Here is a 22,940-nt window from a genome sequence, read left to right as displayed (position 1 = left end):
TATGTGATGCAAGAAACCTCTTAATTTGTGTTCATGCCTGTTTATCTTCTTATTCCATACTTTACCGTGTGAAATATAGAACTTCAGACAATCAGAAAACAATGACACCGATATAGAAATGTTTATAATCAGTCAAATATTTATAATCAGCTACATATTCACAGAGCTGTCTTCAGTAAGCGGAAAATTAAAAAATTGCTGGTCCAATTCATACATTAATATTTTACTCATTTTTCTTGTCCAGTGATGGCTTATCTGCAAGTAATTCTGTCAAGGAACTAGCATGAATTACAGTGTGTTTGTATACAAGCATACAACACATGTGTATAAATAGTTGTGAAGGTGCCTATAAATCCAACATGTGTTTTCATACATTCTGTGTATACATACGTTTCAAAATATAGTATAACTTATTCGATTCCTGCTCTGTGTGTCTATTAGCTTGTGCATTTAATTACGAGATGTCTCAGTGTGTGTTAGATACTCACACAGTATGTATGTATAACCCTGAGGAGTGCCTCTAATTTACAGTACAGGTATATAATTTTACATAATTTGACCCCAACTGGCTTAATTACAAGTTTTTTTTTTGTTTGCAATATTCTGCGTACACTCACAGGGTGTGTGATAATAGAGAAAAAATATTTATAAGAAATATTGTATATTTCACTATTTGCTTTTCTCTACAGGTATAGCAATGTTCATATATTTGAATAAATGTTGCATGTTTATGTATGTGAGTGTGCACATTTATATAATATATATATATATACATACACACACACACACACCTGCATACATACATGTAATATAGATACATACTCTGCCTATACAAAAAGAGAGAATATATATATATATATATATATATATATATATATATATATATATATATATATATATATATGTGTGTAATTACACATGCCACATTGTTCATAGGTATCTGAACCTTTATAAAGCAAAGAGAGTTTGGCACATTCAATATACAATCAGCTTGCTCTACTCCTACAGAGGAATACAGTTTGGTTAGGAGTGGCATTGTTTGGGTAGCTTTTACTAAGTATCATTACAGATTATGGTATTATATGTGCTGTCAAACCAGGCAGACCTGAGTATTGTCCAAACATTTTACCTAGAATATTTTATAAAGCATCAGTTATGTATATTTTAACATTTTGGCTGTAACTATACCCCAAAACACTTTTTTTTACATCATGATTATTTCTTTTTTTGTGAGGTTTTGTTATCAAGTAAAAGCTTGGTTAGACACACTGGAATTTAAATTTAACATTTCAAAACCCCCACAGTTATGGATGTATTGCATTACACAAGTAAAATGAAAGACAAAATCTGTATCCTATCTAAATCCTGGAGATCATGTTAATGCAGATAATTCTATGTTTTGGCACTACGTATTATGTTAAACATTATTTTGGCACAATTTTCTGGGAACAGGAAATGGTGTAAAGGATAATTTTGTACTTAGAATATTATAGTATATATTATGATATAATACAATAGGGACCAGACAGGCACAGAATGGTAAATAGGTTTACCCAGCTTTACTATATAGGAGTCTAGCAGACTATAAATATCCAAATTACAGAAAGATCCATTATCCAAAAAATCCCACGTACAGAGCATTTTGGATAACAGGTCCAATACTATACTAATGTGTTTTTAACAGTCACTAGTTGTTAGTTAAAGGGCAAATCCTAAATGCCATCTGTGCCAGTGCTGTTACTGAACAAATGATCTTAAATCTGTGGCAAACTACCAGCTTTAGAAAAACAAATAGACATACAGTACATGTTTGATCTAAATATCAATTTGGCTGCTAAAAGAAACACACAAAATGTCTTACTTCTTTACTAATTCTTTACTAATTAAACCCACAATTTCAGTGGACACCCTTGTTCACTTTATGCAAAATCAGTTAGATTGGGAGAAGAGAATACCATGTTACCATTTGTACACATATGTACTAAAGCCATGTTCCCCTGTGTCTGGCATATTGCTATTCTAAACTATCAGTTTATATGTGGCACACAGTTTTTATTACGACTTTCAACATATTTTTTGTACAAAACCCATCTGCATTCCTTTTCTGTTTTAAAATCAAAAAGTTCACATTTTTGGGTAAAAAAATTACTTTTGCATGAAGGAGCCAAGCTGAGTAACCTTAAATAGTGCCATGCGATTAACCAGCCAGTCTGTCATTGAATGTGTATGGCTCAACACACACACATCCACACTCACACAGACATGTAAACATACACATCTACAACCTACACAGAACCATTTAATAATCTGGCCTTTTATTTCACATTGCAAGTTCTTGCAGCTTTCAGACCCAGCATTGCCATCACCCTCACACTCAACATTCTCTCCTGTCAAACTAAATATAATTCTACCCAACCTTTTGGGGATTGCTGCACCTCACCCCTTGCTCATAGGCCACCCTCTGACCAATTAAATATTGTGCTGCCTGTGTAGCCCCTGGAGGCCCTGTGATGGTCACCTTTCGACTTCTTGTCCCTGGTACAAATTCTCCTTTTTTGGAAATTTGAATGCGAGCTCCTGTTAGCTCCTGGTATTCAACCAAAGTCTTGCCACCCTTTCCCAAGATTGCACCTACTAGTGTCTCTGGAACAGCCATCTCCAGGGTCTCTTTACCTGCCAGACTTTCAGCCCCCATCTTCTCCAAAAGTATCCCTCCCCCTCCCAGTCCCAAAGCTGGACCAGTTTCCCCTGTGTAAGAAGCAAGAAGATTAACTGCAGCTGGATGGACTCCTCCTACTAGAGGATTGTAGCCCATCCCTGTACTATAACCATAGCTGGCTAGAGTATTAAGGGCAGAAGAAATGGCTAGTAGGTCTCCTCCTGTGATGGCTGGTGGAGCTGGTGGAGCTGGTGAAAAGGGAGTAAGCACTGGCTCTGCTGTTCCACCAGCGTAAGGTGAGCCAGTGGGGTTTGAGTTGGCTACTGGACCCTGTGTGTTGATGTAACTTATGTTAAGGTGGGTGGTTCCTTGTGGTGGGTCTTCACGGGATTTGTGGATAATACTGCATATTGCCTTCTGGACTTGATTAGGCTCTCCACTCACTGTCACCACTCGCTCATGGAGATTGGGTCCCGCAGGCTTTTGGGAGAGCTGAACCCAGGCTCCTGATTCCTCCATAATGTTGCGGACAGTGGCACCTCCCTTGCCAATAATAAGTCCTGCGGTTGTGTTTGGAACAATAAGTTTTGCCTGCAGAGAAGATAGTACAAAATAAAAGATGATTTACAAGCTGAACTTTGAATATACTTTGTACTCAATAAGATACTTTGAGACAGATTTAATGTTATGAGAAAAGTATCCCCTAATTTAATTCCACATGTCATTATATACCTCAGTAAAATCATCATGTTAATGATGTGAAGTGTTTTCATAGAACTCAATCTGGTCCTTGACATGAGTTGATCAGGACTTTTTGCTAAAGCAAGAAGCTGCTGTCTACAAATGGAAATTACATAAAATAAAAGTAATGTTTTTTCCTGTGTTAGGGAGAAAGGCAGCCACTAAAGCATCAACTCAGGGCAATTTTAATAATGGGCAAAGTGGTCTAGAACCCACAGTACAGAAATGCTTAAAATTGGTCTTTTCATCTAGTGGCTGGGGAACAGGCACTTTTGCAAAAATATTTTTCTGTTCCCCTGTAGCAGACCTTTCATTTTCATCAACTGAAAGAGTGCTACTATATGATATTTCTTTCTTTGTTAGCTTTAAAGCTCTATTTTTTTTAAGTTGTTTTACATGATACCAACCTGTTTTGCACGCTCTGCATTGATGGTTGTTTGAGGAGGCAGAAGAGCTCCCATGTCATTTTTAGTTGCACCTTGTGGTACCTCACGCACCTTCTCTGCAATGAAGTTGTGCACAGAAAGCAGGGCTTCTGCTGACCCTTGCACCAGGCATACACGTTCAGTTGTTCCTAAGGCAAAAGAAGGAGTCAGAGCTATAATGGTATGTGCAAGGAGCTATAAAGGGTAATTCTAATGCAAGTACAGGGTGCAAAGTGCAATTTCAGATGCAACTGGCCACATTGTTTTACCCACCATGCAATGTTTTTACCCACAATTAAAGGCCAATTAGAGGCCAAGCAAAGTGTTGCTTCCCATTTAATGAGTGTTTTGGTGGAAAGCTCTTAGTATGTTTGTGTGCATGTGATAGGCTTCTTCCTGCATATTACTCACTGGCAAAAGCTGTCATAATATATTCATATTTGTTATCAATTCAAAAGAGAGACCCTCAAGTTGGATGTAACACTGATAGCACTTAAAGCTGCTTCTATTTGACAATCTTGCTATAGTTGACATGCCAAAAGGATATTTCATAATATTGTGTTTTAAGCACCCCTGACTTAATATGAAAATAAATACTATAAAATAATCTTTCTTTATAGGAATATCTAAATGCAAGTTTGAAGTCATTCATTTTCAAAAAGCAGAAACATTTCCAGGGACATGATATTGTTACAGCGCCATTTTTGGGGCTGCTGCTGCCCTCCTCTTCTGCTCCCCACATAAAACTTTAGCGACAGATGGTCAATGGGGCTGGGGGGGGCACATTGCTAATGCAGAGCGGGATTTCTGGTTTAAAATCCAGAAATTTGGCTCTTAAAGTTACCAAAGGTGGCTTTTTGCTGCCCACTAATATCTATCATCTATCTATCTATCTATCTATCTATTATCTATCTATCATCGATCTATATTCTGTATTGAACTGTTTGTTATTAATAATTCTTCGATATCAGCAATGACTAGTCAGTCTGAGTGACAAAGCAGGGTTGTGTTTTCTACCAAATTTGAATAGCACTAATCTGTTTCCATGACAATCTGAGCCCAGAATGGCTCAGGCTGATGCCTTAAAGAACCTTTGTGGCAAAGTGGTCTCCATAGTAACAAAGAGGCCTACACAATCCTGCCAAGCCTGTCTGGCAGTAAATAGTATCTATGGAAACTGTTACTCAAGGTGCACACTGCAGGGGATCTGCAAACATGTATTAGCAGTTAGCAGCCTCAACAGCAAGATGTATTTCTATGGCTGTAAACTTCCAAGCCCCAATGAGAATATATTATTTCCACTTGAACTTGATTTCAGCTGTGCATAAAATATTGTCAGCACCTGCTATCTGAGTCAGTGCGGTACTGAAATATTAGCCCAGTCCATCCTATAACAGAGGCTGATTTTAGCGAAGCAACACAAGATTTTGCATTCTTGTGCCAAAATCAGCCATGTAGGCAGGACAGGATTCTAATGCCAGCATAGGGACTGATTCTTGACCTACGTATTTCAGCAAGGTGATTTTTTAGCCCCATCTGGCATTAGTTATGGTGTGGATTGCATTTCCTAACCTTAGAAGAATAAAGGTCCTAAAGACAGCTATTTAGTTAAGTGACAATTAAAGGAACAGTAACACCATAAAACTAAAGTGTTTTAAAATAATGAAAATATAATGTACTGTAGCCTTGAACTGGTACATATGGTGTGTCTGCTTCAGAAACTCTACTATAGTTTATATAAACAAGCTTCTGTGTAGCCATTGGGGCAGCCATTCAAAGCTTAAAAAGGAGACAGGATACACAGCAGATAACAGATAAGCTCTATAGTATACAATGGGATTCTTCAGGACTTAACTGTTACCTGCTGTGTATCCTGTGCTTGAATGGCTGCCCCTATGGCTACACAGCACCTTGTTTATATAAACTATAGTAGTACTTATCTTTTATCTACTGTGTATCCTGTGCTTGAATGGCTGCCCCTATGGCTAAATATTCAGTGGAGAGAAAAGAATGACCCAAACATTGCACCAACCCATTTATTATTCCATAAATCCCATACCAAAGGAGGTAAAACTTAACCTTTATTCGTACGTATTAAAATAACCCAAAGGTGAAAAATCAAAAATGATTAAAATTACAAAAAAGGAGGCGCGCATTATTTGCTGGATTCAGTAGTCTGCCCCAGATGCTTAAAGATTGATGGTATTCCAACTGATAGGATCATATAAAAAGCATCATCATGGAGATAAGCTAAATTAAGTTCTATAGATTGTGGCAAATGGCAATAGTGGTAGCACTCAATTCCCCAAAGTGTTAATTCACTAGTAAATGCAAAAATTATATAGGATGCGATCATTGATCAGATCGAAACGAACTGTGGGCATTATTTCTATCCGTCCCAAACATTAGCCGAAAACACCCTCATGCGACAGGAAATATAAGGTGCAAGAACCTGTCTTAAAAGATTCCGTTATCGGCGTTGCTAAAATACAGCCACTATGGTGCCATTAAGCCACCCACCCTTGGTGCACCCCCAGTGATACTGTCGGGTCTGCGGTGAGGTATGTTGCGGCGCAAGTAACTTAAATTGCAGCAAATTAACTCCCTGCCTAATTGAGCTAAAATTAGTGAGAGGCGCCTGACACGCGTTTCGCTCGCTCAGCGAGCTTTGTCAAAGCCCTATGGCTACACAGCAGCTTGTTTATATAAACTATAGTAGTACTTATCTGTTATCTACTGTGTATCCTGTGCTTGAATGGCTGCCCCTATGGCTACACAGCAGCTTGTTTATATAAACTATAGTAGTACTTATCTGTTATCTACTGTGTATCCTGTGCTTGAATGGCTGCCTCCATCGCTACACAGCAGCTTTTTTATATAATCTTTAGTTGTGCTTCTATCGCAAAAACTAGGGATGCACCGAATCCACTATTTTGGATTCAGCCGAACCCCCAAATCCTTTGCGAAAGATTAGATTGAATACCGAACCAAATTCGCATATGCAGATTAGGGGTGGGAGGGGTAAAAATGTTTACTTCCTTGTTTTGTGACAAAAAGTCCCGCAATTCCCGCAATTCCCCCCAACCCTAATTTGCATATGCAAAATAGGATTCGAATTCGGTTCGGCCGGGCAGAAGGAATCCGAATCCTGCTGAAAAAGGCCGAATTCGGTGCATCCCTACCAAAAACACTCCAATTTTACCAGTAGAGGGCAACAGTACATTATATTGTCATTCATTTAAAACAGTTTAATTTCTTGATTTTACTGTTCCTTTTAGGAACGGCTACCATGTTAACATAAGCATTGTAATCACGTTACTTTTGTAACTGTTATATTCTAAAGTTTGCATCACTAAGAAACAAAGTAATATCACAGTCCCAAGTATTGTTGCCAATCTTCTAACCTGGGTAAAAGTCCTTGGACTTTGACAATTTGATTGTAGCTCCTGTCTCTCGCTGCAGCTGGACAATTGTCTGACCCCCTTTCCCAATAATGGAACCAGCTGCATAGCTTGGGATGAGCACTTTCAGGAACAACTCACCATCCTCTGCTGGGTAAAATAAAAGCAGTGTTATTATTGTTTCTAACCATGCAAGCACAAAAACAGAAATTCTGCCAAATAAATTATCACTTTAAGTTTGCCATCTGTGACAAAAGACTAGACTTCCTATATGTGGTACACAGATATAGAAGATTAAAACATACTGATTTAAGGTCCATTCAGAAGTACCTCCTACTCCTCTAAACACAAAGGTGAGTTATTAGTTACTACAATGTTCCCCATGATTACATGTATTTTGTCCCTGCTGTGTCTATGTAGGAATAACATTTTCATCCAATATGTGTATACTGCCATGTATGATACATGCAAATGTATATGGTACTGACACATGAATGAACAACAACATCACACCATAATGTAATTATCATAACCCAAGTTTTCTGAAAACTAGACTTAGTATAAATGGGTTAGTACCTACCTTACTATATGATTATACATATATGGTAGAAATATACTTCATTAAAAGTTTCTTTTAGCAATTTATGTATTTGTCACTTTTTTGTTTTTGAGACTTTTTTATCCAAATGATCATTTTTTTGGAATAGCGACTTTTTTGTCTCAAAAAATGAAAAGTTGCAAAACGTCAATTAAGATATAGGCACTACCAGAGTATATAATAGTTCAGTAATGAAAATGAATAATGAAGAAGGAGAAAGATCTCACTGTGCACCCCAGTCTGTGAGTGCATATACTGTATATGAAGCAAAAAAACAAAATGAGTTTTCAAAAAAAAAAAAAAAATCAACAAAAACATTTATTAGGACACGAGAGACATGAAACGCGTTAGACTTTTTCTCTCACTACTTTTTTTGTCTCTGAGACTTCTTTGCCGCAATTTCGCCAAAACATTGGCAGATAGTGAAATACAGAAATTTGCCACAAATCCATGCCTGGTGAAAATATTCACTCATCACCACTCATGTTAGTTGAAAAACTCCACTGGTCAACAGTTTCTGACACAGCCTTCTTGTCTCTTTTCTAAGGACCCCTTGTGGCTGCCTCAGTAAGATCTATTATCATAATGTATATTCTCTCACAGCTAAAGCAGAAAATAACCTTTCCAGGCAGCAGCGTGGGGTTGTTTTCCTCCAACCATAAATTCATTTATATAGAATTCCTGCCATGAAGCAAGAAAGGTCTGTTATTCCCTTTGTTTTGGGCCGAAATGAACTAGAAATAAGTCATGGGTACCAGGAAATCCACTTTCCTGTGCAGTCCTAGTATTTTCGGAAGTAACTATATTTTCCAGGACAATATTAGTTTTTCACATTACATACTGTTCTCATATATAAGTAAACGTTTTATCCCTATAATAGTTCTAGTTGAACAGTTCCTTAAAGTGTATTCATCTTTCAGTATGATATATACAGTGATATTTTTATAAAATTAGCAACTAGTCTTCATTTTTGTTTTTTTAAATTATTTATATACCATTTGATGTTCAGCAGCACACCAGGAATTTCAACAGCATCTGGTTGTTGCGGTCCAAGTTACCATAGCAACAAAGCAGTGGTCTAAATGAGAAACTATAATATAAACAGGAGAGAACCTAACAAAAAAAAATATGTAACATAACATATAACATTGCAATATGTTTTTGGCTGCCAAAGGCTGGAAAGAAGCTGAATAAGAAGGTAGCTGCTAATAACAGGACAGTGCTCTAGCGGTGGGAATGTTAGTAATTGATTCCTGAAATGTATAATCTTTCCTATTGTGTATATATATATATATATATATATAGTGAATAAAGTACCCCCTCTTGTAAATTATAAGGATATTATAAATTATTATAGGCTGCTTCTGGTGGTATTATTTTATTGGATTGCAGCATTCCCTTTGTTGTGAAACGTAACAGAAAAAATTACATGAAAGCAGAGGCTGAGGTATTATTCTGCAGATTCACTGGACCATTCAATAACATAAATTGTATAGCACAAGAGAACTCTCACTGGTAAATGGGCAGATGTGATTTATTCTTGAACTAATGATTTATGCAAGATTGGGATTCTTTTGCTCCCCAGATAACAAATGGGATCCAATGCAGCCATATTTGTAATTGACTCTTGGCAATATGTTAACTTAAAAGCTGATCCAGCAATATTTGGGGCTGGGAGACCCCAGGCAACTGCCCTAATAGTTCATATTATAATTCATCACTGTTTTTTAGTCATAAGAGTATTACAAACAGGGTCGTATTTTTTCCCCCGCTAGCGTTGAATTCTGCCTAGCATAACTTCATTAGTACTCTTACACTTAGGTCAATTTGAATACAGGTTGTATAGACATGTTTATTAGAGTGGCCACTTATTATTACACATATTCAACAAAGCAAAATAAAGAATGCAGAGATCCTCTAATTCCTTATACATGAGCCCACCCTAAAACAAATGTGGCATGCCCCTCAAATTGTTTAAAAAAATTAACACATAAATCTTTAATATTTAGGACTTTCAGGACTTTAGGAAAGAAAAGATGTCAATGTTTTTTACAACTTTTATGACTTTCTGGCATACAGGATATGATGTCACTGACATAAGATTGAGGAGAATGTAGCTTTGTTTTATCGGTTCACCAAGTCTAAGGTCGGGAAGGAAACTCTGTTGAAAGAGGTAACATTCGTTCGCTTGAGCGAAAATGCGCCTGCCTATATGGCGCGAAAATGCGCTAGCAACAGTCTCTTTCGATAGCGAATTGTCATCTACGCCTGTTAGTAAATTGCCGATGTCCCTGCGGATGAGATTTCTGGCAAATTTTCGCTAGCGACAACCACTTCGCCCTTTAGTAAATCTGCCCCTATTTATTCCTTTTTTATTTAGAAAAAATATCAATATTAACAAAATCAAACATATCCTAACTATGGTGCAAAGCAGGACCACATCTAGTGTTAGGATGCTATATTGGGGAATGGATTGGTGGGGATTCAGGTGAGAGGAGAGAAGCAGGAGCAATAAGCACTGGTAGGGGCTAGGGGGACAGGACAGCAGCAGTTGGTATGTAGCCCCACATGGAGGAGGGTTGCCAATATGTGAGCGCACAAGAAGGTTGTGCCTTGAGTGCAAATAGTAGTTATCCTTGCACTGGAGCAAATAGTTTGCATACTCAAATAGAAATTTATTGTTGCCCTTGTTTATTATGGGTGAACAGCTAGGTTCAGGCACTAGGCACAGTGTGCAAAGGCACAAGGTTGATCTATACTTTTCCCTTACCATTGCATGTCTTTTTTTTTTACCCTCAAAATTGCATATACATGCAATGTATGCAAAAGTTCTGCCTGTGCAGTTTTGTTGCTTGTACAGTTTGTGCACTGTTTGTGCACTGTGCCAAGAAGTGAAAATTACATTCCTGCATTGTTTATACGGGGATGGATATGACATTCATGCAAGTTACGGACTGGAGCACCCTCCAACACTGGGCTGTGCATCTTGTGTCTGATTTCCCAAGGCAGAAGTGCATAAGCAACAAGGGGCACACTAATGTAATCCTTAATGTTCTTGTACTTCTGGTGTAAATGCCCCCATTATGTACACACCTTCTCTTATTTATGTGTTTTTGTATAATTAGTCTTAGTACTTTGTAGAGTCTATTCAGTTAGTGCGGATCCCACTCCTTCCCTCTGCACAGCTTGTGTTCTCAAAATAGATAAGGAATAGTTAAAGGGGACCCGTCACCCAAAAAAATAATTCAAAATCCTATTTTATCACATTAGTCAAGCGAAATGAACTTTAATTACACTATATAAATTATTTGAATCTTGTTTCCTTCAGTCTGGGAATTCATAATTATAACAAGCAGGCAGCAGCCATTTTGTGCACACTGTTATTAAGACAAGCCTTGTATCATCTCAGAATCTTGCTTCTGCACCAGAATGGGGGACCCGATGTCCATCCCCATGCTCTGGCTACACAATTAAATGGTTAAGAGAACAGGGGAATATGTGGAGAGCAATGACATCTAGGATGTGCTGAATGGAATGTGAAAGTAATTGTCTGCCCCCCCTCTATGCCCATGGCATAGAGGAGTGGCAGACAATATTTGATTGACAGCTGAGATTTTTAAAAGAGTTTACAACAGCTATGAATGCTTTAATAAAAAAATAGAAATTGGATTTCATGTTTAATTTGAAAAGGACTTTTATTATACAGATTTTTATGTCTGGGTGACAGGTCCACTTTAATAGTTAATTGTACAAAGGGAAATTACCTAAAAAAGAGAATAAAACACAATCATTCCTCTAACCTTCCACTTGATCATCAGTGATGGACAGAGGGAAATAGAGAGATTCACTATGGGGCCTAGTTTTTCTTTGTTCTTTATATACCAAGAAGAAGAGTTATTCTTAAGAATAATAATCAGAATCTTTGCTGCTACTGTAATATAACAAAAAAGTGAAAACTCTGGTGATACTTTCATAAAAATGTTATACCGTCTCCCCATCTGTCTAAAAATGCCTTTTTTCTCCTTTTCTGTAATATTTTGTTAAAGAAGTTATTTCTTTGGCACCCCAACCCTATAACTTCTTATCTTTGAACCTGTCCCTGTCCTTGTCTAGCTCCTCTGCACTGATCCCATTTCCTAGGTTTAGGGTGGTGTAACTGGTGCTTAGTATCCTTGGTACACCAAGGGATTTATTTATTATGTTGTGTAAAACAAAATTTGCTGTGTAAAAAGCTGTGTAAACTAAATGGCAAATTTGTCTAGCTGAGTTTTATTTTATACCATGTGACCGCCAGTTTTTCTGCCATTATTTTACACTGCTTCAGACCTTTGTAAGTAAGTTCTGGCAGAAGATGTTCAAAGAAAAAAAAGAGCATAAAAAATGACTCAATTTTAAGGTGTTTTTTACACTGCAATGTGTGGCAAAGTATTCCACCATTTTTATACCACATAAGTCTGCCCCTAAATGTACTTGCGAGACAGAGGAAACCTGTCCTGGCCATTTGACACTAAAAAAGATTGAAATAGAAGAGCTAAATCTGAACAAGGGATGCCAGCATAGTTAAGCAGGGTAGCAATGGAAGGGAGATTTATTATTGATCAGGGCTCACTATGACCTGGGCCAAACATTTTGCATTTTGCACCGAAAATCTGCCCGCAGTTCGGAAGACAGCAGCAATTCAGCGGATTCTCCACCTGCAGAGAATCCGCAATGATATGCATCTTCTGGCCCTAGCCTTAGTGCTTAAAATGTAGAACAACAAGGCTAGCTACCCTCCACATATATAGCCAACAAAGTAAATATTAAATTACTACTCCTGTGTATAGTGATAAAGTGATGGCAAAAAGCTTCATTATTTTAGGTAGGTGATACAGGGTGTATTTCAGGTCATAACCCTCTCCTCAGGCGTAACACTGTAAAACTTTTTAGCTATGCTACATTTTTAAACATATTCATCTATCCCCAATTTTTCTTACAACCTTAAAACACAAAACTACTATTGTGTCCCCTACAGATACATAGTACTTTGCTTCCTTTTCTTTAGACTCAAACCCTCTCCTCTGAAATATATACTTAACACCTAGGGTTGCCACTGGATAATAAAAATGGAAATTAATGGCAATGTTATTAATAGGGAGGAAGGTTGATGGGTATAGGAAGGCCAATATTGTTTTCAGTAAAGATGACCATGCCATTACACCCAGTTTAATTCCTCCCCTTCAAAAGGCTTTATAAAACAATCTAGGCCTAAGTGCTACTGAAGTGGCTTTTCTCTGGATAATTACAGTGTCGGACTGGAATGCCAGGGGCCCACCAGAAAACCTTAGGCTGAGGGCCCACTTTCCAAACTATTATTCCTCCTCTCCTCACTCAACCTCTTTATTCTCCTAGTTTCTTTTCTCTAAAAACTATACTCTATTCTTCCATTAGTAAGTTCCCATAAAGAAATAGGGAATGACCATTGAATAGGCCAAATGGTCAGAAGCAAGAGGCCCACTGAAACCTGGGCCCACCAGGAGTTTTCCTGGTATCCCTGTGGGCCAGTCCGACACTGGATAATTACTTCCTTTGAAGTACATGCACTTTACTTATATATGACATGGAGAGGCAAATGATTATCCACAACGCAGACTCAAGTCAGGTATATGAATTGAAGCCATTGTTAGGGTGATTTTGCACTGAAGAAGAGTCCTGGAAAGCCTCCTAAGGGATGCTTATTGTAGTTAGTGGAGTAATGATGGTGGTACGGGGCTAAGGCTTAGGCCTTCATCACAGCAGATCATTGTTCCAAGGTGCTCATCCAAAACTGGCTACTTAACAATAAGAACAGCTAACACTGGGTGTAATATCTTGTTCCAAATGCTTAGTACTTGGCTCTTCCAGATCTTTTAAAGGTTTCTGGCCCATTTTAAAATCTGGGTGCCTTAAGCATCAAAACTATTTTAAGCATTTTATATAGTTGTACATTAATCTGAATTGCAACTCCAGCCTGAGTGTGCTCTCAGCATAACTAGATGTTACTGGGCCCCACAGCAAATTCAACTTAGGACCCCAAAACTTTAGTAAGCTGACCTATTCTATTATGAAATATTGAAATTGCTCATTAATTAGGGCCTCACGGGGCCCCCTACGCTCCAGGGCTCCCCTGCAACAGCAGGGTCTGCTTCCTCTGTAGTTACGCCCCTATGTGCTCTCTAAAATCATCAATTTATCATAAACCCCAAGGACAAATAATATAGTTTTTAATAGTAAGAAATCATACATATTACTACATCCTGTATTGGATATACTTAACAGACAAAGCACCTTAAGACTGACACAAGTTCTCTTGCATGATAAAAACTGTAGATATTGAACAACTGATTATTATCATTTATTTATACATCCCAGTAAGTTATGCAGCACTTATTTTCTGTGATTACTATAGGCTTCAAAGTCTGTAAACATGTTTGCAAAATATCTAAGCCTAAAATATTCAGGGCATATGACATTATAGTCACATTAAAAGATGTACCTAATGTACCCAGTATATTTTCACACACACATACATACCCCACCCCCCTAAGCTTAAAATTCCCTAAAACTGTCAAATTATGAAATGCAGTTAAAACACTTAATGGAAGTGTGTTGTAATGATAAGGAAATAAACGCATGCACCCTAAAATTTTATGGCTTGATAAGAATTTGCCATTGTTATGAAGATGTGGGCATCACATGATTTTACAATTCAGCTACACTAGACAATAGGCTGGGCTTCTTGTTCTATTCAATGACCGAAGGCCAGTGTTGCATTTGCCCTTCTTGTAAGCAAAAGGTTATAATATTACAGCCCTTGAAAGGCTAAGAGAGGATAGGAAGTATACATTTTAAAAACATCTTTTTTGACAATACAAAAGGCAACAAAACATACAGTATCCTCAAACCAATACAAATTCCCTGTTTAAATTTGCACTTACACACAAAAAAACTGCATGTTGTTATTAAGGACTAAAAGCCTATGGTCTACTGAAATATCAGGAACATTTCTATAGTGATCAAGCAATATCCTGCTGCACATACTTTTATCAAAATACATCAATAGTGTCAGTTATTGTAGACAATATTATGTGCATGGTAATCATAATCACGTTGCACTGATGCGTTTGAAATTGATCGAGATTGAAGCATTTTTTTTCATCGTCTGCAGTAGTTGTCAGCTCATAATCATTCTGCAGATCTATAGATACTGTACAGTATTGTTCCAGTTCCTGAGTAGCCAGGATTTTTAACCTTCCCATTATATTATGGACGTATCAGCTGTCTACACCCCAAACTAACCTGCCGTGTTGGACCTCTTGGTGCTTGTAGCCTCTGTTGGGGTTTCTAATGGCCGTTTTCTCGAATCAGTAGCTTCTGTCTCCATCTGTGGGGATTGTTGCTGTGATGGTGGGTAAGGAGCATTCTGTTGTAGAGATCCCCCAGCCATTATGTCCCTGAAGGCTGTGACTGTCACACTGAGAAAGAAAGAGAAAGACGAAGACTGAACAGAGGGAGGAGGTGGTGGGGGTGGGGGTCTCAAAATCCCATTAATTAAAGCAGAGACTGCAGATTGTGGTGCTTTTGTGGCTAAAAAACCTCGTGTTTGTAGTGGATACCCTCCCAGTTAGCCTTATTGCTATTTACTCTCTTAATATCGCCCTCCCCCACTGTAGGGACGAAAAAAATATCAGGGATGGTAAAAATACAAAGGGAGGAAGGAAATGGGATGTGTAAGGATTTGGGCTGTAGGAAAGAAGGGAAAGGATAGAAGGGGGGGGGGTGGATTACAGTGAAAAAAAGGTTTCAATTGTGGCTTGTCCAGTAGAAATTGGGGAAGGTGTCAAGAAAGTTTTGGGGTCACTGCTTTCACCTCTAAACTAATCCAATGAATTATATCCCTCTAGGACTTTTAATGCAGGTTGCAAATTAACATAGCTTCTCAGGAGAAAAGGGGCAGACTGAATAGGGTGACGTCATGCAGCCTGGAACTCAGCCTACTCCGCATTTCAATTGGCCACAAGCTGCTATTTCTGCACACACCCTCTGCACCGATTGGCTAAGACAACCATGCTTTATTCTAAGGACATGGCTGAAAAGGCAAGTGTATTGATTAAAAAATGCACTCCAAAGATGCTGAAGGGTATTTAAACAGATTGTTTTCAGTCTGAGCACAGGCACTAAAAGGTAAAATGCTTTATGACATATTCGTTTATACATTATGTAATGTAGCTGCTGTTTTTTCTTTTATAGATATTTACTAATAAACTGAAAATAAAAAAATGTCCTGAATGTTTCTGTTTCTCCTGTCATGTATTTAGCCCAGCATGGCATCACCTCCAGGAAAAAAAGTGAAAATAAAAACCCCAAAAGCATAATATTGTTTGTTGTTAAGTCATTTTTTGGTGGGCATTTTGTTACCGGCATTAGAATTAGTCTCCTGGTATTCCAGTTTGATACTGTGTGCCAAGCTCTACTTCACCTTTTGATATACTCCTATATTTGCTAACACAGTATGAGATATACTCAAAGCCTTCAAGTTGTTGTGACTCAGGGGAACACTGGCGTTAATGTCACCTTCAATTTGGTGCTAATTCCAGGGTTCCGTAATCTGCTTCAATACATGCAGCAGGGATGAAAATCTGGTGCTTGAGGCAAAGATCAGTGTTGCAGGTGCAGGCCAGCCCTGTCCTTACTGCCTGTTCTCTGCTGCTCCTTAACTTGTGTGCCTCCCCCCTCCCGCCAATCTCCAATACAGGAGAAAGCCTGGGTGAAACTGCATCTTCCTGCAACCTGAAATGGAGTGCAGAGATCTGCAGCAAATTGCAGAGAGCAGAACATAGCGTGCAAAACATAGTGCAAAACAATGGCCAACTGCAGCATGTTTTGCATTTTGCAGACTGCATTATTTAATAAAAATAATTCCTTATGACCAGCAGACTGACAAGGAATGCTTAAAGGGATCCTGTCATGGGAAAACATGTTTTTATCAAAACACATCAGTTAATAGTGCTACACCAGCAGAATTCTGCACTGAAATCCATTTCATTTTTATATTCAATTTTGAAATCTGACATGGGGCTAGACATTTTGTCAAATTCCCAGCTTCCCCTGGTCATGTGACTTGTGGCTGCACTTTAGGAGAGAAATGCTTTCTGGCAGGCTGCTGTTTTTCCTTCTCAATGTAATTGAAGGAGTCTTAGTGGGACATGGGTTTTTACTATTGAGTGTTGTTCTTAGATCTACCAGGCAGCTGTTATCTTGTGTTAGGGAGCTGCTATGTGGTTACCTTCCCATTGTTCTTTTGTTTGGCTGCTGGGGGGGGGGAAGGGAGGGGGGTGATATCACTCCAACTTGCAGTACAGCAGTAAAGAGTGATTGAAGTTTATCAGAGTCACATGACTTGGGCAGCTGGGAAATTGACAATATGTCTAGCCCCATGTCAGATTTGAATATAAAAAAATCTGTTTGCTATTTTAAGAAATGGATTTCAGTGCAGAATTCTGCTGGAGCAGCACTATTAATTGATTAATTTTGAAAAATGTTTTTTTCCCATGACAGTAGCCCTTTAAGCTGGCCATAGATGTAAAGATCTTTAAAAGATCTTTTCGTTATTGTGAGACCACGATTATCTCGAAACAATCGTTTAAATGTATGATTTGTCCATCAACTAAAAAGACCATTTCGGGTGATATTGCCAGGAAAACTAGATTGCACTGGGGCTGATAATTTTTTTTTTAACCTGGCCAATCAATTTTCTGACAGATGTCGTACGAAAAATCGTAAGATGTACGATCGTTCGATTCCCACTAACTTCATGATAATTTGACGGATTGGTCGGATTTCGCTAAAATCGGTCGTTCGCCAAAGAAAAATCTTTGCGTCTACGGGGACCTTAAAAGTTGTAGTTCAGTAGCAGATATGTTTCAATAATACTGTAAGAAATCTATTTAAAAATCAAAACAAAGGAGTTTTGTTTTGTGATGTTTGTGTAGCAGTTGCTTAAAAATACATGCTATTTCCTTATTTAACAATTTATGCACAATTCATGTTTATTAGATGTGGCACACCTTTAAACACCCACCAAAGTATCTGTGTAATAGATCTATGCAATCCTAATTTCAGCATATCAGAGTATTCTACCAATCATTCGTTTTGAGATGAGTTGGGTAAAATTTTACATTTGGAGTATTTTCTGCAAAACTTTGCAGATTCTGCAAAAGTTTGTCACTTCGTTAATTTACTAAAATGCAAGTTTGACAGGTTAACCTTGTGTTGGCACACAGTCACATCTTTTTCACCAGGCGAAACCAGGCCAGACTTAAATGTTAAAAAGGCTCCAAAGGGTATTTCCACCAAGAGTAATTTTGCTAGGGTTTAGGCTAGGAAACTGCTATTATAAAGCTAGAACAGCCACTTCTACATCTCATTATCCACATCATATGTTCCTTGTTAATATCCCACACATGTCTTTTCTTATAGCATAAATTTGCCAGTATATTTTCCTCACCCCGATGAATTTACCCAGAGAAATAAGCTATACAAATACAGTACATTACACTCATAATGGCGTAAGTATGACTTTAAGAAATGTCACCCTGGTCAGTCTCTCAGGACACTGGGAATCCTGTGACGGACCGAGTTCAGCTCCGAATGTCATCACAAAAAAACCTGATATAATGATGACAAAATCTAATGAGGAATTGCAGCTCAATACTTTGCTCTCTTTATTTGTAGGGATGTCGCGGACTGTTCGCCGGCGAACTTGTTCGCGCGAACATCGGCTGTTCGCGCTCGCCGAATGTTCGCGAACGTCGCGCGACGTTCGCCATTTTGGGTTCGCCTTACCTGGCGCTTTTTTTTGAGCTCTCACCCCAGACCAGCAGATACATGGCAGCCAATCAGGAAGCTCTCCCTCCTGGACCACCCCCACACCCCCTGGACCACTCCCCTTCCATATATAAACTGAAGCCCTGCAGCGTTTTTTCATTCTGCCTGTGTGTGCTTGCAAGAGCTAGTGTAGGGAGAGAGCTGTTACTGATTTCACTGATTTCTTTGAGGGACAGTTGATAGTAAGTTTGCTGGCTAGTAATCTACTTGATACTGCTCTGTATTGGAGGGATAGAAGTCTGCAGGGATTTGAGGGACATTTTAGGGTAGCTTTGCTGGCTAGTAATCTACCTTCTACTGCAGTGCTCTGTATGTAGCTGCCTGCTGTGGGCACTGATCTCTTCTGATCTCATCTGCTGACTGCTGTAATAACCCAATAGTCCTTGTAAGGACTGCTTTTATTTTCTTTTTTGTTTTTTTACTTTGCTAGTTGCTACTATAAGCCCAGTGCTATTAGTCTAGCAGTGTTGGGGAGTGGGACTGGTGTGCTACTGTGCTGCTCCTAGTAGTTCAGCAGCACCAACCCGAGAAAAATATTTTTTTAATATACATATATTTTTTTTTTCTTTTACTTATCTTACTGTTCTTTAACGTGTACAGTGCTGTTGCTGTTCTTCATAGTAGTGCACCAATAGTAGTGCACTTGCAGGCATTATTTGCTCAGTGTGTTCTTCATTTTCAAACAACAACCATCTAGCTGTGTGAGCTTGTTCACATTCTGTCTAAATATCAATAATAATACCGTCTCTAGAAACACCACCCGAGTGACGTTTTTCAGGCAGCAATAATATATTCCGTATCCACTGCTGTAGTAGTGTATACGTTTACCTTGTAGGCATTATTTGCTCAGTGTGTTCTTCATTTTCAAATAACAACCATCTAGCTGTGTGAGCTTGTTCACATTCTGTCTAAATATCAATAATAATACCGTCTCTAGAAACACCACCCGAGTGACGTTTTTCAGGCAGCAATCATATATATCGTATCCACTGCTGTAGTAGTGTATACGTTAACCTTGTAGGCATTATTTGCTCAGTGTGTTCTTCATTTTCAAACAACAACCATCTAGCTGTGTGAGCTTGTTCACATTCTGTCTAAATATCAATAATAATACCGTCTCTAGAAACACCACCCGAGTGACGTTTTTCAGGCAGCAATCATATATATCGTATCCACTGCTGTAGTAGTGTATACGTTAACCTTGTAGGCATTATTTGCTCAGTGTGTTCTTCATATTCAAACAACAACCATCTAGCTGTGTGAGCTTGTTCACATTCTGTCTAAATATCAATAATAATACCGTCTCTAGCAACACCACCCGAGTGACGTTTTTCAGGCAGCAATAATATATTCCGTATCCACTGCTGTAGTAGTGTATACGTTGACCTTGTAGGCCTTGTTTGCCCAGTGTGTTCTTCTTCTTCATTTTCAAACAACAACCATCTAGCTGTGTGAGCTTGTTCACATTCTGTCTAAATATCAATAATAATACCGTCTCTAGCAACACCACCCGAGTGACGTTTTTCAGGCAGCAATAATATATTCCGTATCCACTGCTGTAGTAGTGTATACGTTAACCTTGTAGGCATTATTTGCTCAGTGTGTTCTTCATATTCAAACAACAACCATCTAGCTGTGTGAGCTTGTTCACATTCTGTCTAAATATCAATAATAATACCGTCTCTAGCAACACCACCCGAGTGACGTTTTTCAGGCAGCAATAATATATTCCGTATCCACTGCTGTAGTAGTGTATACGTTGACCTTGTAGGCCTTGTTTGCCCAGTGTGTTCTTCTTCTTCATTTTCAAACAACAACCATCTAGCTGTGTGAGCTTGTTCACATTCTGTCTAAATATCAATAATAATACCGTCTCTAGAAACACCACCCGAGTGACGTTTTTCAGGCAGCAATAATATATTCCGTATCCACTGCTGTAGTAGTGTATACGTTAACCTTGTAGGCATTATTTGCTCAGTGTGTTCTTCATATTCAAACAACAACCATCTAGCTGTGTGAGCTTGTTCACATTCTGTCTAAATATCAATAATAATACCGTCTCTAGCAACACCACCCGAGTGACGTTTTTCAGGCAGCAATAATATATTCCGTATCCACTGCTGTAGTAGTGTATACGTTGACCTTGTAGGCCTTGTTTGCCCAGTGTGTTCTTCTTCTTCATTTTCAAACAACAACCATCTAGCTGTGTGAGCTTGTTCACATTCTGTTTAAATATCAATAATAATACCGTCTCTAGAAACACCACCCGAGTGACGTTTTTCAGGCAGCAATAATATATTCCGTATCCACTGCTGTAGTAGTGTATACGTTGACCTTGTAGGCCTTGTTTGCCCAGTGTGTTCTTCTTCTTCATTTTCAAACAACTCCCATCTAGCTGTGTGAGCTTGTTCACATTCTGTCTAAATATCAATAATAATACCGTCTCTAGAAACACCACCTGAGTTGTTGTTGTTGTTGTTTTAAAAATAATGCCAGGCAAAGGCAGGCCGCCACGCAGAGGCACAAGGGGCCGTGCTGCTATGCTATCCTGTGGCCCTAGGAAATTGCCCAGTTTTAAAAAGGCAATGACCCTGAACTCCCAAAATGCTGAAGAGGTAGTTGACTGGCTTACACAGCACACCCCATCCTCTACCGTTTCTAACTTTACCACAACATCCTCATCCTTCACTGCTATGGGCACCCCACGTAACACTTCCTCCACCACCGGCGCCCCTTCTTCACTGGAGTCAGAGGAGTTATTTTCACATGAGTTTCTTGAACTGAGTGATGCGCAACCATTATTGGCAGAAGAAGATGAAGGAGATGAGGACGTTACACCAGATTTAATTCTGGCAGAGAACACAACAGAGATGGACATAATGAGTGATGACGAGGAGGTCCCCGCTGCTGCTTCCTTCTGTGAGCTGTTAGAAGAAATTGATGCATCTGAGGAGAATGAGGATGAGGAGATTGATGTTTTATGGGTGCCCAGTAGAAGAGAGGAAGAGGAGGATAGTTCAGATGGAGAGACGGAGAGTCAGAGAGGCAGGAGGAGAATAAGACTTAGAAGAAGCAGGGAGGACAGCTCGCAGGGAACAGTAGGGCAACAACATGTATCGGCACCTGTGGTCAGCCGGCCAACGCACCCGCCATTGCCGCCAACGCCGCCGACTTCTACTGTTACCGCCAGATTGCCAGCCTCAAAAAGGTCAGCAGTGTGGGATTTTTTTAATGTGTGTGCCTCTGACAAAAGCGTTGTCATTTGCAATGAGTGCAGTCAGAAACTGAGTCTTGGGAAGCCCAACAGCCACATAGGTACAACTTCTATGCGAAGGCACATGAACGGCAAGCACAAAGCACTTTGGGAGCAACACCTCAAAGGCAACAGGCAAACTAAAAGCCACCCTCCTTCTGGTCCAGCATCTTACTGCTCTACCTCTGCTGTCCTTCACCCGTCTGAACCACCCTCCACTCCGCCTTCCACCTTGACCACCAGTTCCCATTCCCAGTCATCTGCCCCCAGCCAAGTTTCTGTGAGGGCCATGTTTGAGCGTAAGAAGCCAATGTCTGCTAGTCACCCCCTTGCCCGGCGTCTGACAGCTGGCTTGTCCGCACTCTTAGCCCGCCAGCTTTTACCATACCAGCTGGTGGACTCTGAGGCCTTCCGCAAATTTGTAGCAATTGGGACACCGCAGTGGAAGGTACCCAGCCGCAATTTTTTTTCAAAAAAGGGAATACCACACCTGTACCACCATGTGCAGAGCCAAGTCACCGCATCTCTGTCACTTAGTGTTGGGCCAAAGGTCCATATGACTACTGACGCATGGTCCTCCAAGCATGGTCAGGGCAGGTATGTCACCTACACTGCCCACTGGGTGAACTTGGTAATGGCTGGGAAGCAGGGAATGTGTAGCTCAACAACGACAGTGGAGTTGGTGTCACCGCCACGGATTGCACGCGGTTCTGCCACCACCTCTACTCCTCCTTCGCTCTCTACCTCGTCTTCTTCCTCTTCTTCGTCCTCTGCTGCTAGGTCCTCCTCCTCCACACCTGTGCACCCCCAGCTCCCCCTAGGCTATTAGACGTGCCAGGTACGCCGTTGTCATGCTGTCTTGGGGATGACGTGCCTGGAAAGCAAAAACCATACCGGATCTGTACTCCTGTCATCTCTGCAGTCACAGGCCGATCGGTGGCTGACCCCACACCAACTG

At 39.5% G+C, this 22,940-nt stretch overlaps 1 protein-coding gene across 3 annotated transcripts; it reads right to left on the bottom strand.

Moving 5' to 3' along the window:
* Positions 1–119: 119 nt before the first annotated feature.
* Positions 120–15,807, bottom strand: MGC53786 (RNA-binding protein Nova-1-like). 3 transcript variants are annotated; one of them, XM_041574072.1, is made up of 5 exons: positions 15,713–15,807; positions 15,142–15,317; positions 7,230–7,376; positions 3,808–3,974; positions 120–3,250 (listed from the first exon to the last, which is right to left on the bottom strand). In XM_041574072.1, exons 2-5 carry the CDS (start codon positions 15,287–15,289, stop codon positions 2,408–2,410), a joined length of 1,305 nt encoding a protein of 434 aa, XP_041430006.1. In that variant the 5' UTR covers positions 15,290–15,317; positions 15,713–15,807; the 3' UTR covers positions 120–2,407.
* Positions 15,808–22,940: the final 7,133 nt, after the last annotated feature.

The sequence above is a fragment of the Xenopus laevis genome, chromosome 8S (assembly GCF_017654675.1).
Source record: "Xenopus laevis strain J_2021 chromosome 8S, Xenopus_laevis_v10.1, whole genome shotgun sequence".
NCBI classification, from domain to species: domain Eukaryota; kingdom Metazoa; phylum Chordata; class Amphibia; order Anura; family Pipidae; genus Xenopus; species Xenopus laevis.
Note: the sequence above shows the minus strand (reverse complement) of the source record. Positions and strands in the feature narration are given on the sequence as shown.

Coding starts and splice junctions, on each gene's coding strand:
- MGC53786 (XM_041574072.1), bottom strand. CDS start 15,289: ATGGCTGGGGGATCTCTACAACAGAATGCTCCTTACCCACCATCACAG. Junction 3,975..7,229: donor GTCCAAGGACTTTTACCCAG/GTTAGAAGATTG, acceptor CTTTTGCCTTAG/GAACAACTGAACGTGTATGC. Junction 3,251..3,807: donor ATGCAGAGCGTGCAAAACAG/GTTGGTATCATG, acceptor TCTTCTCTGCAG/GCAAAACTTATTGTTCCAAA.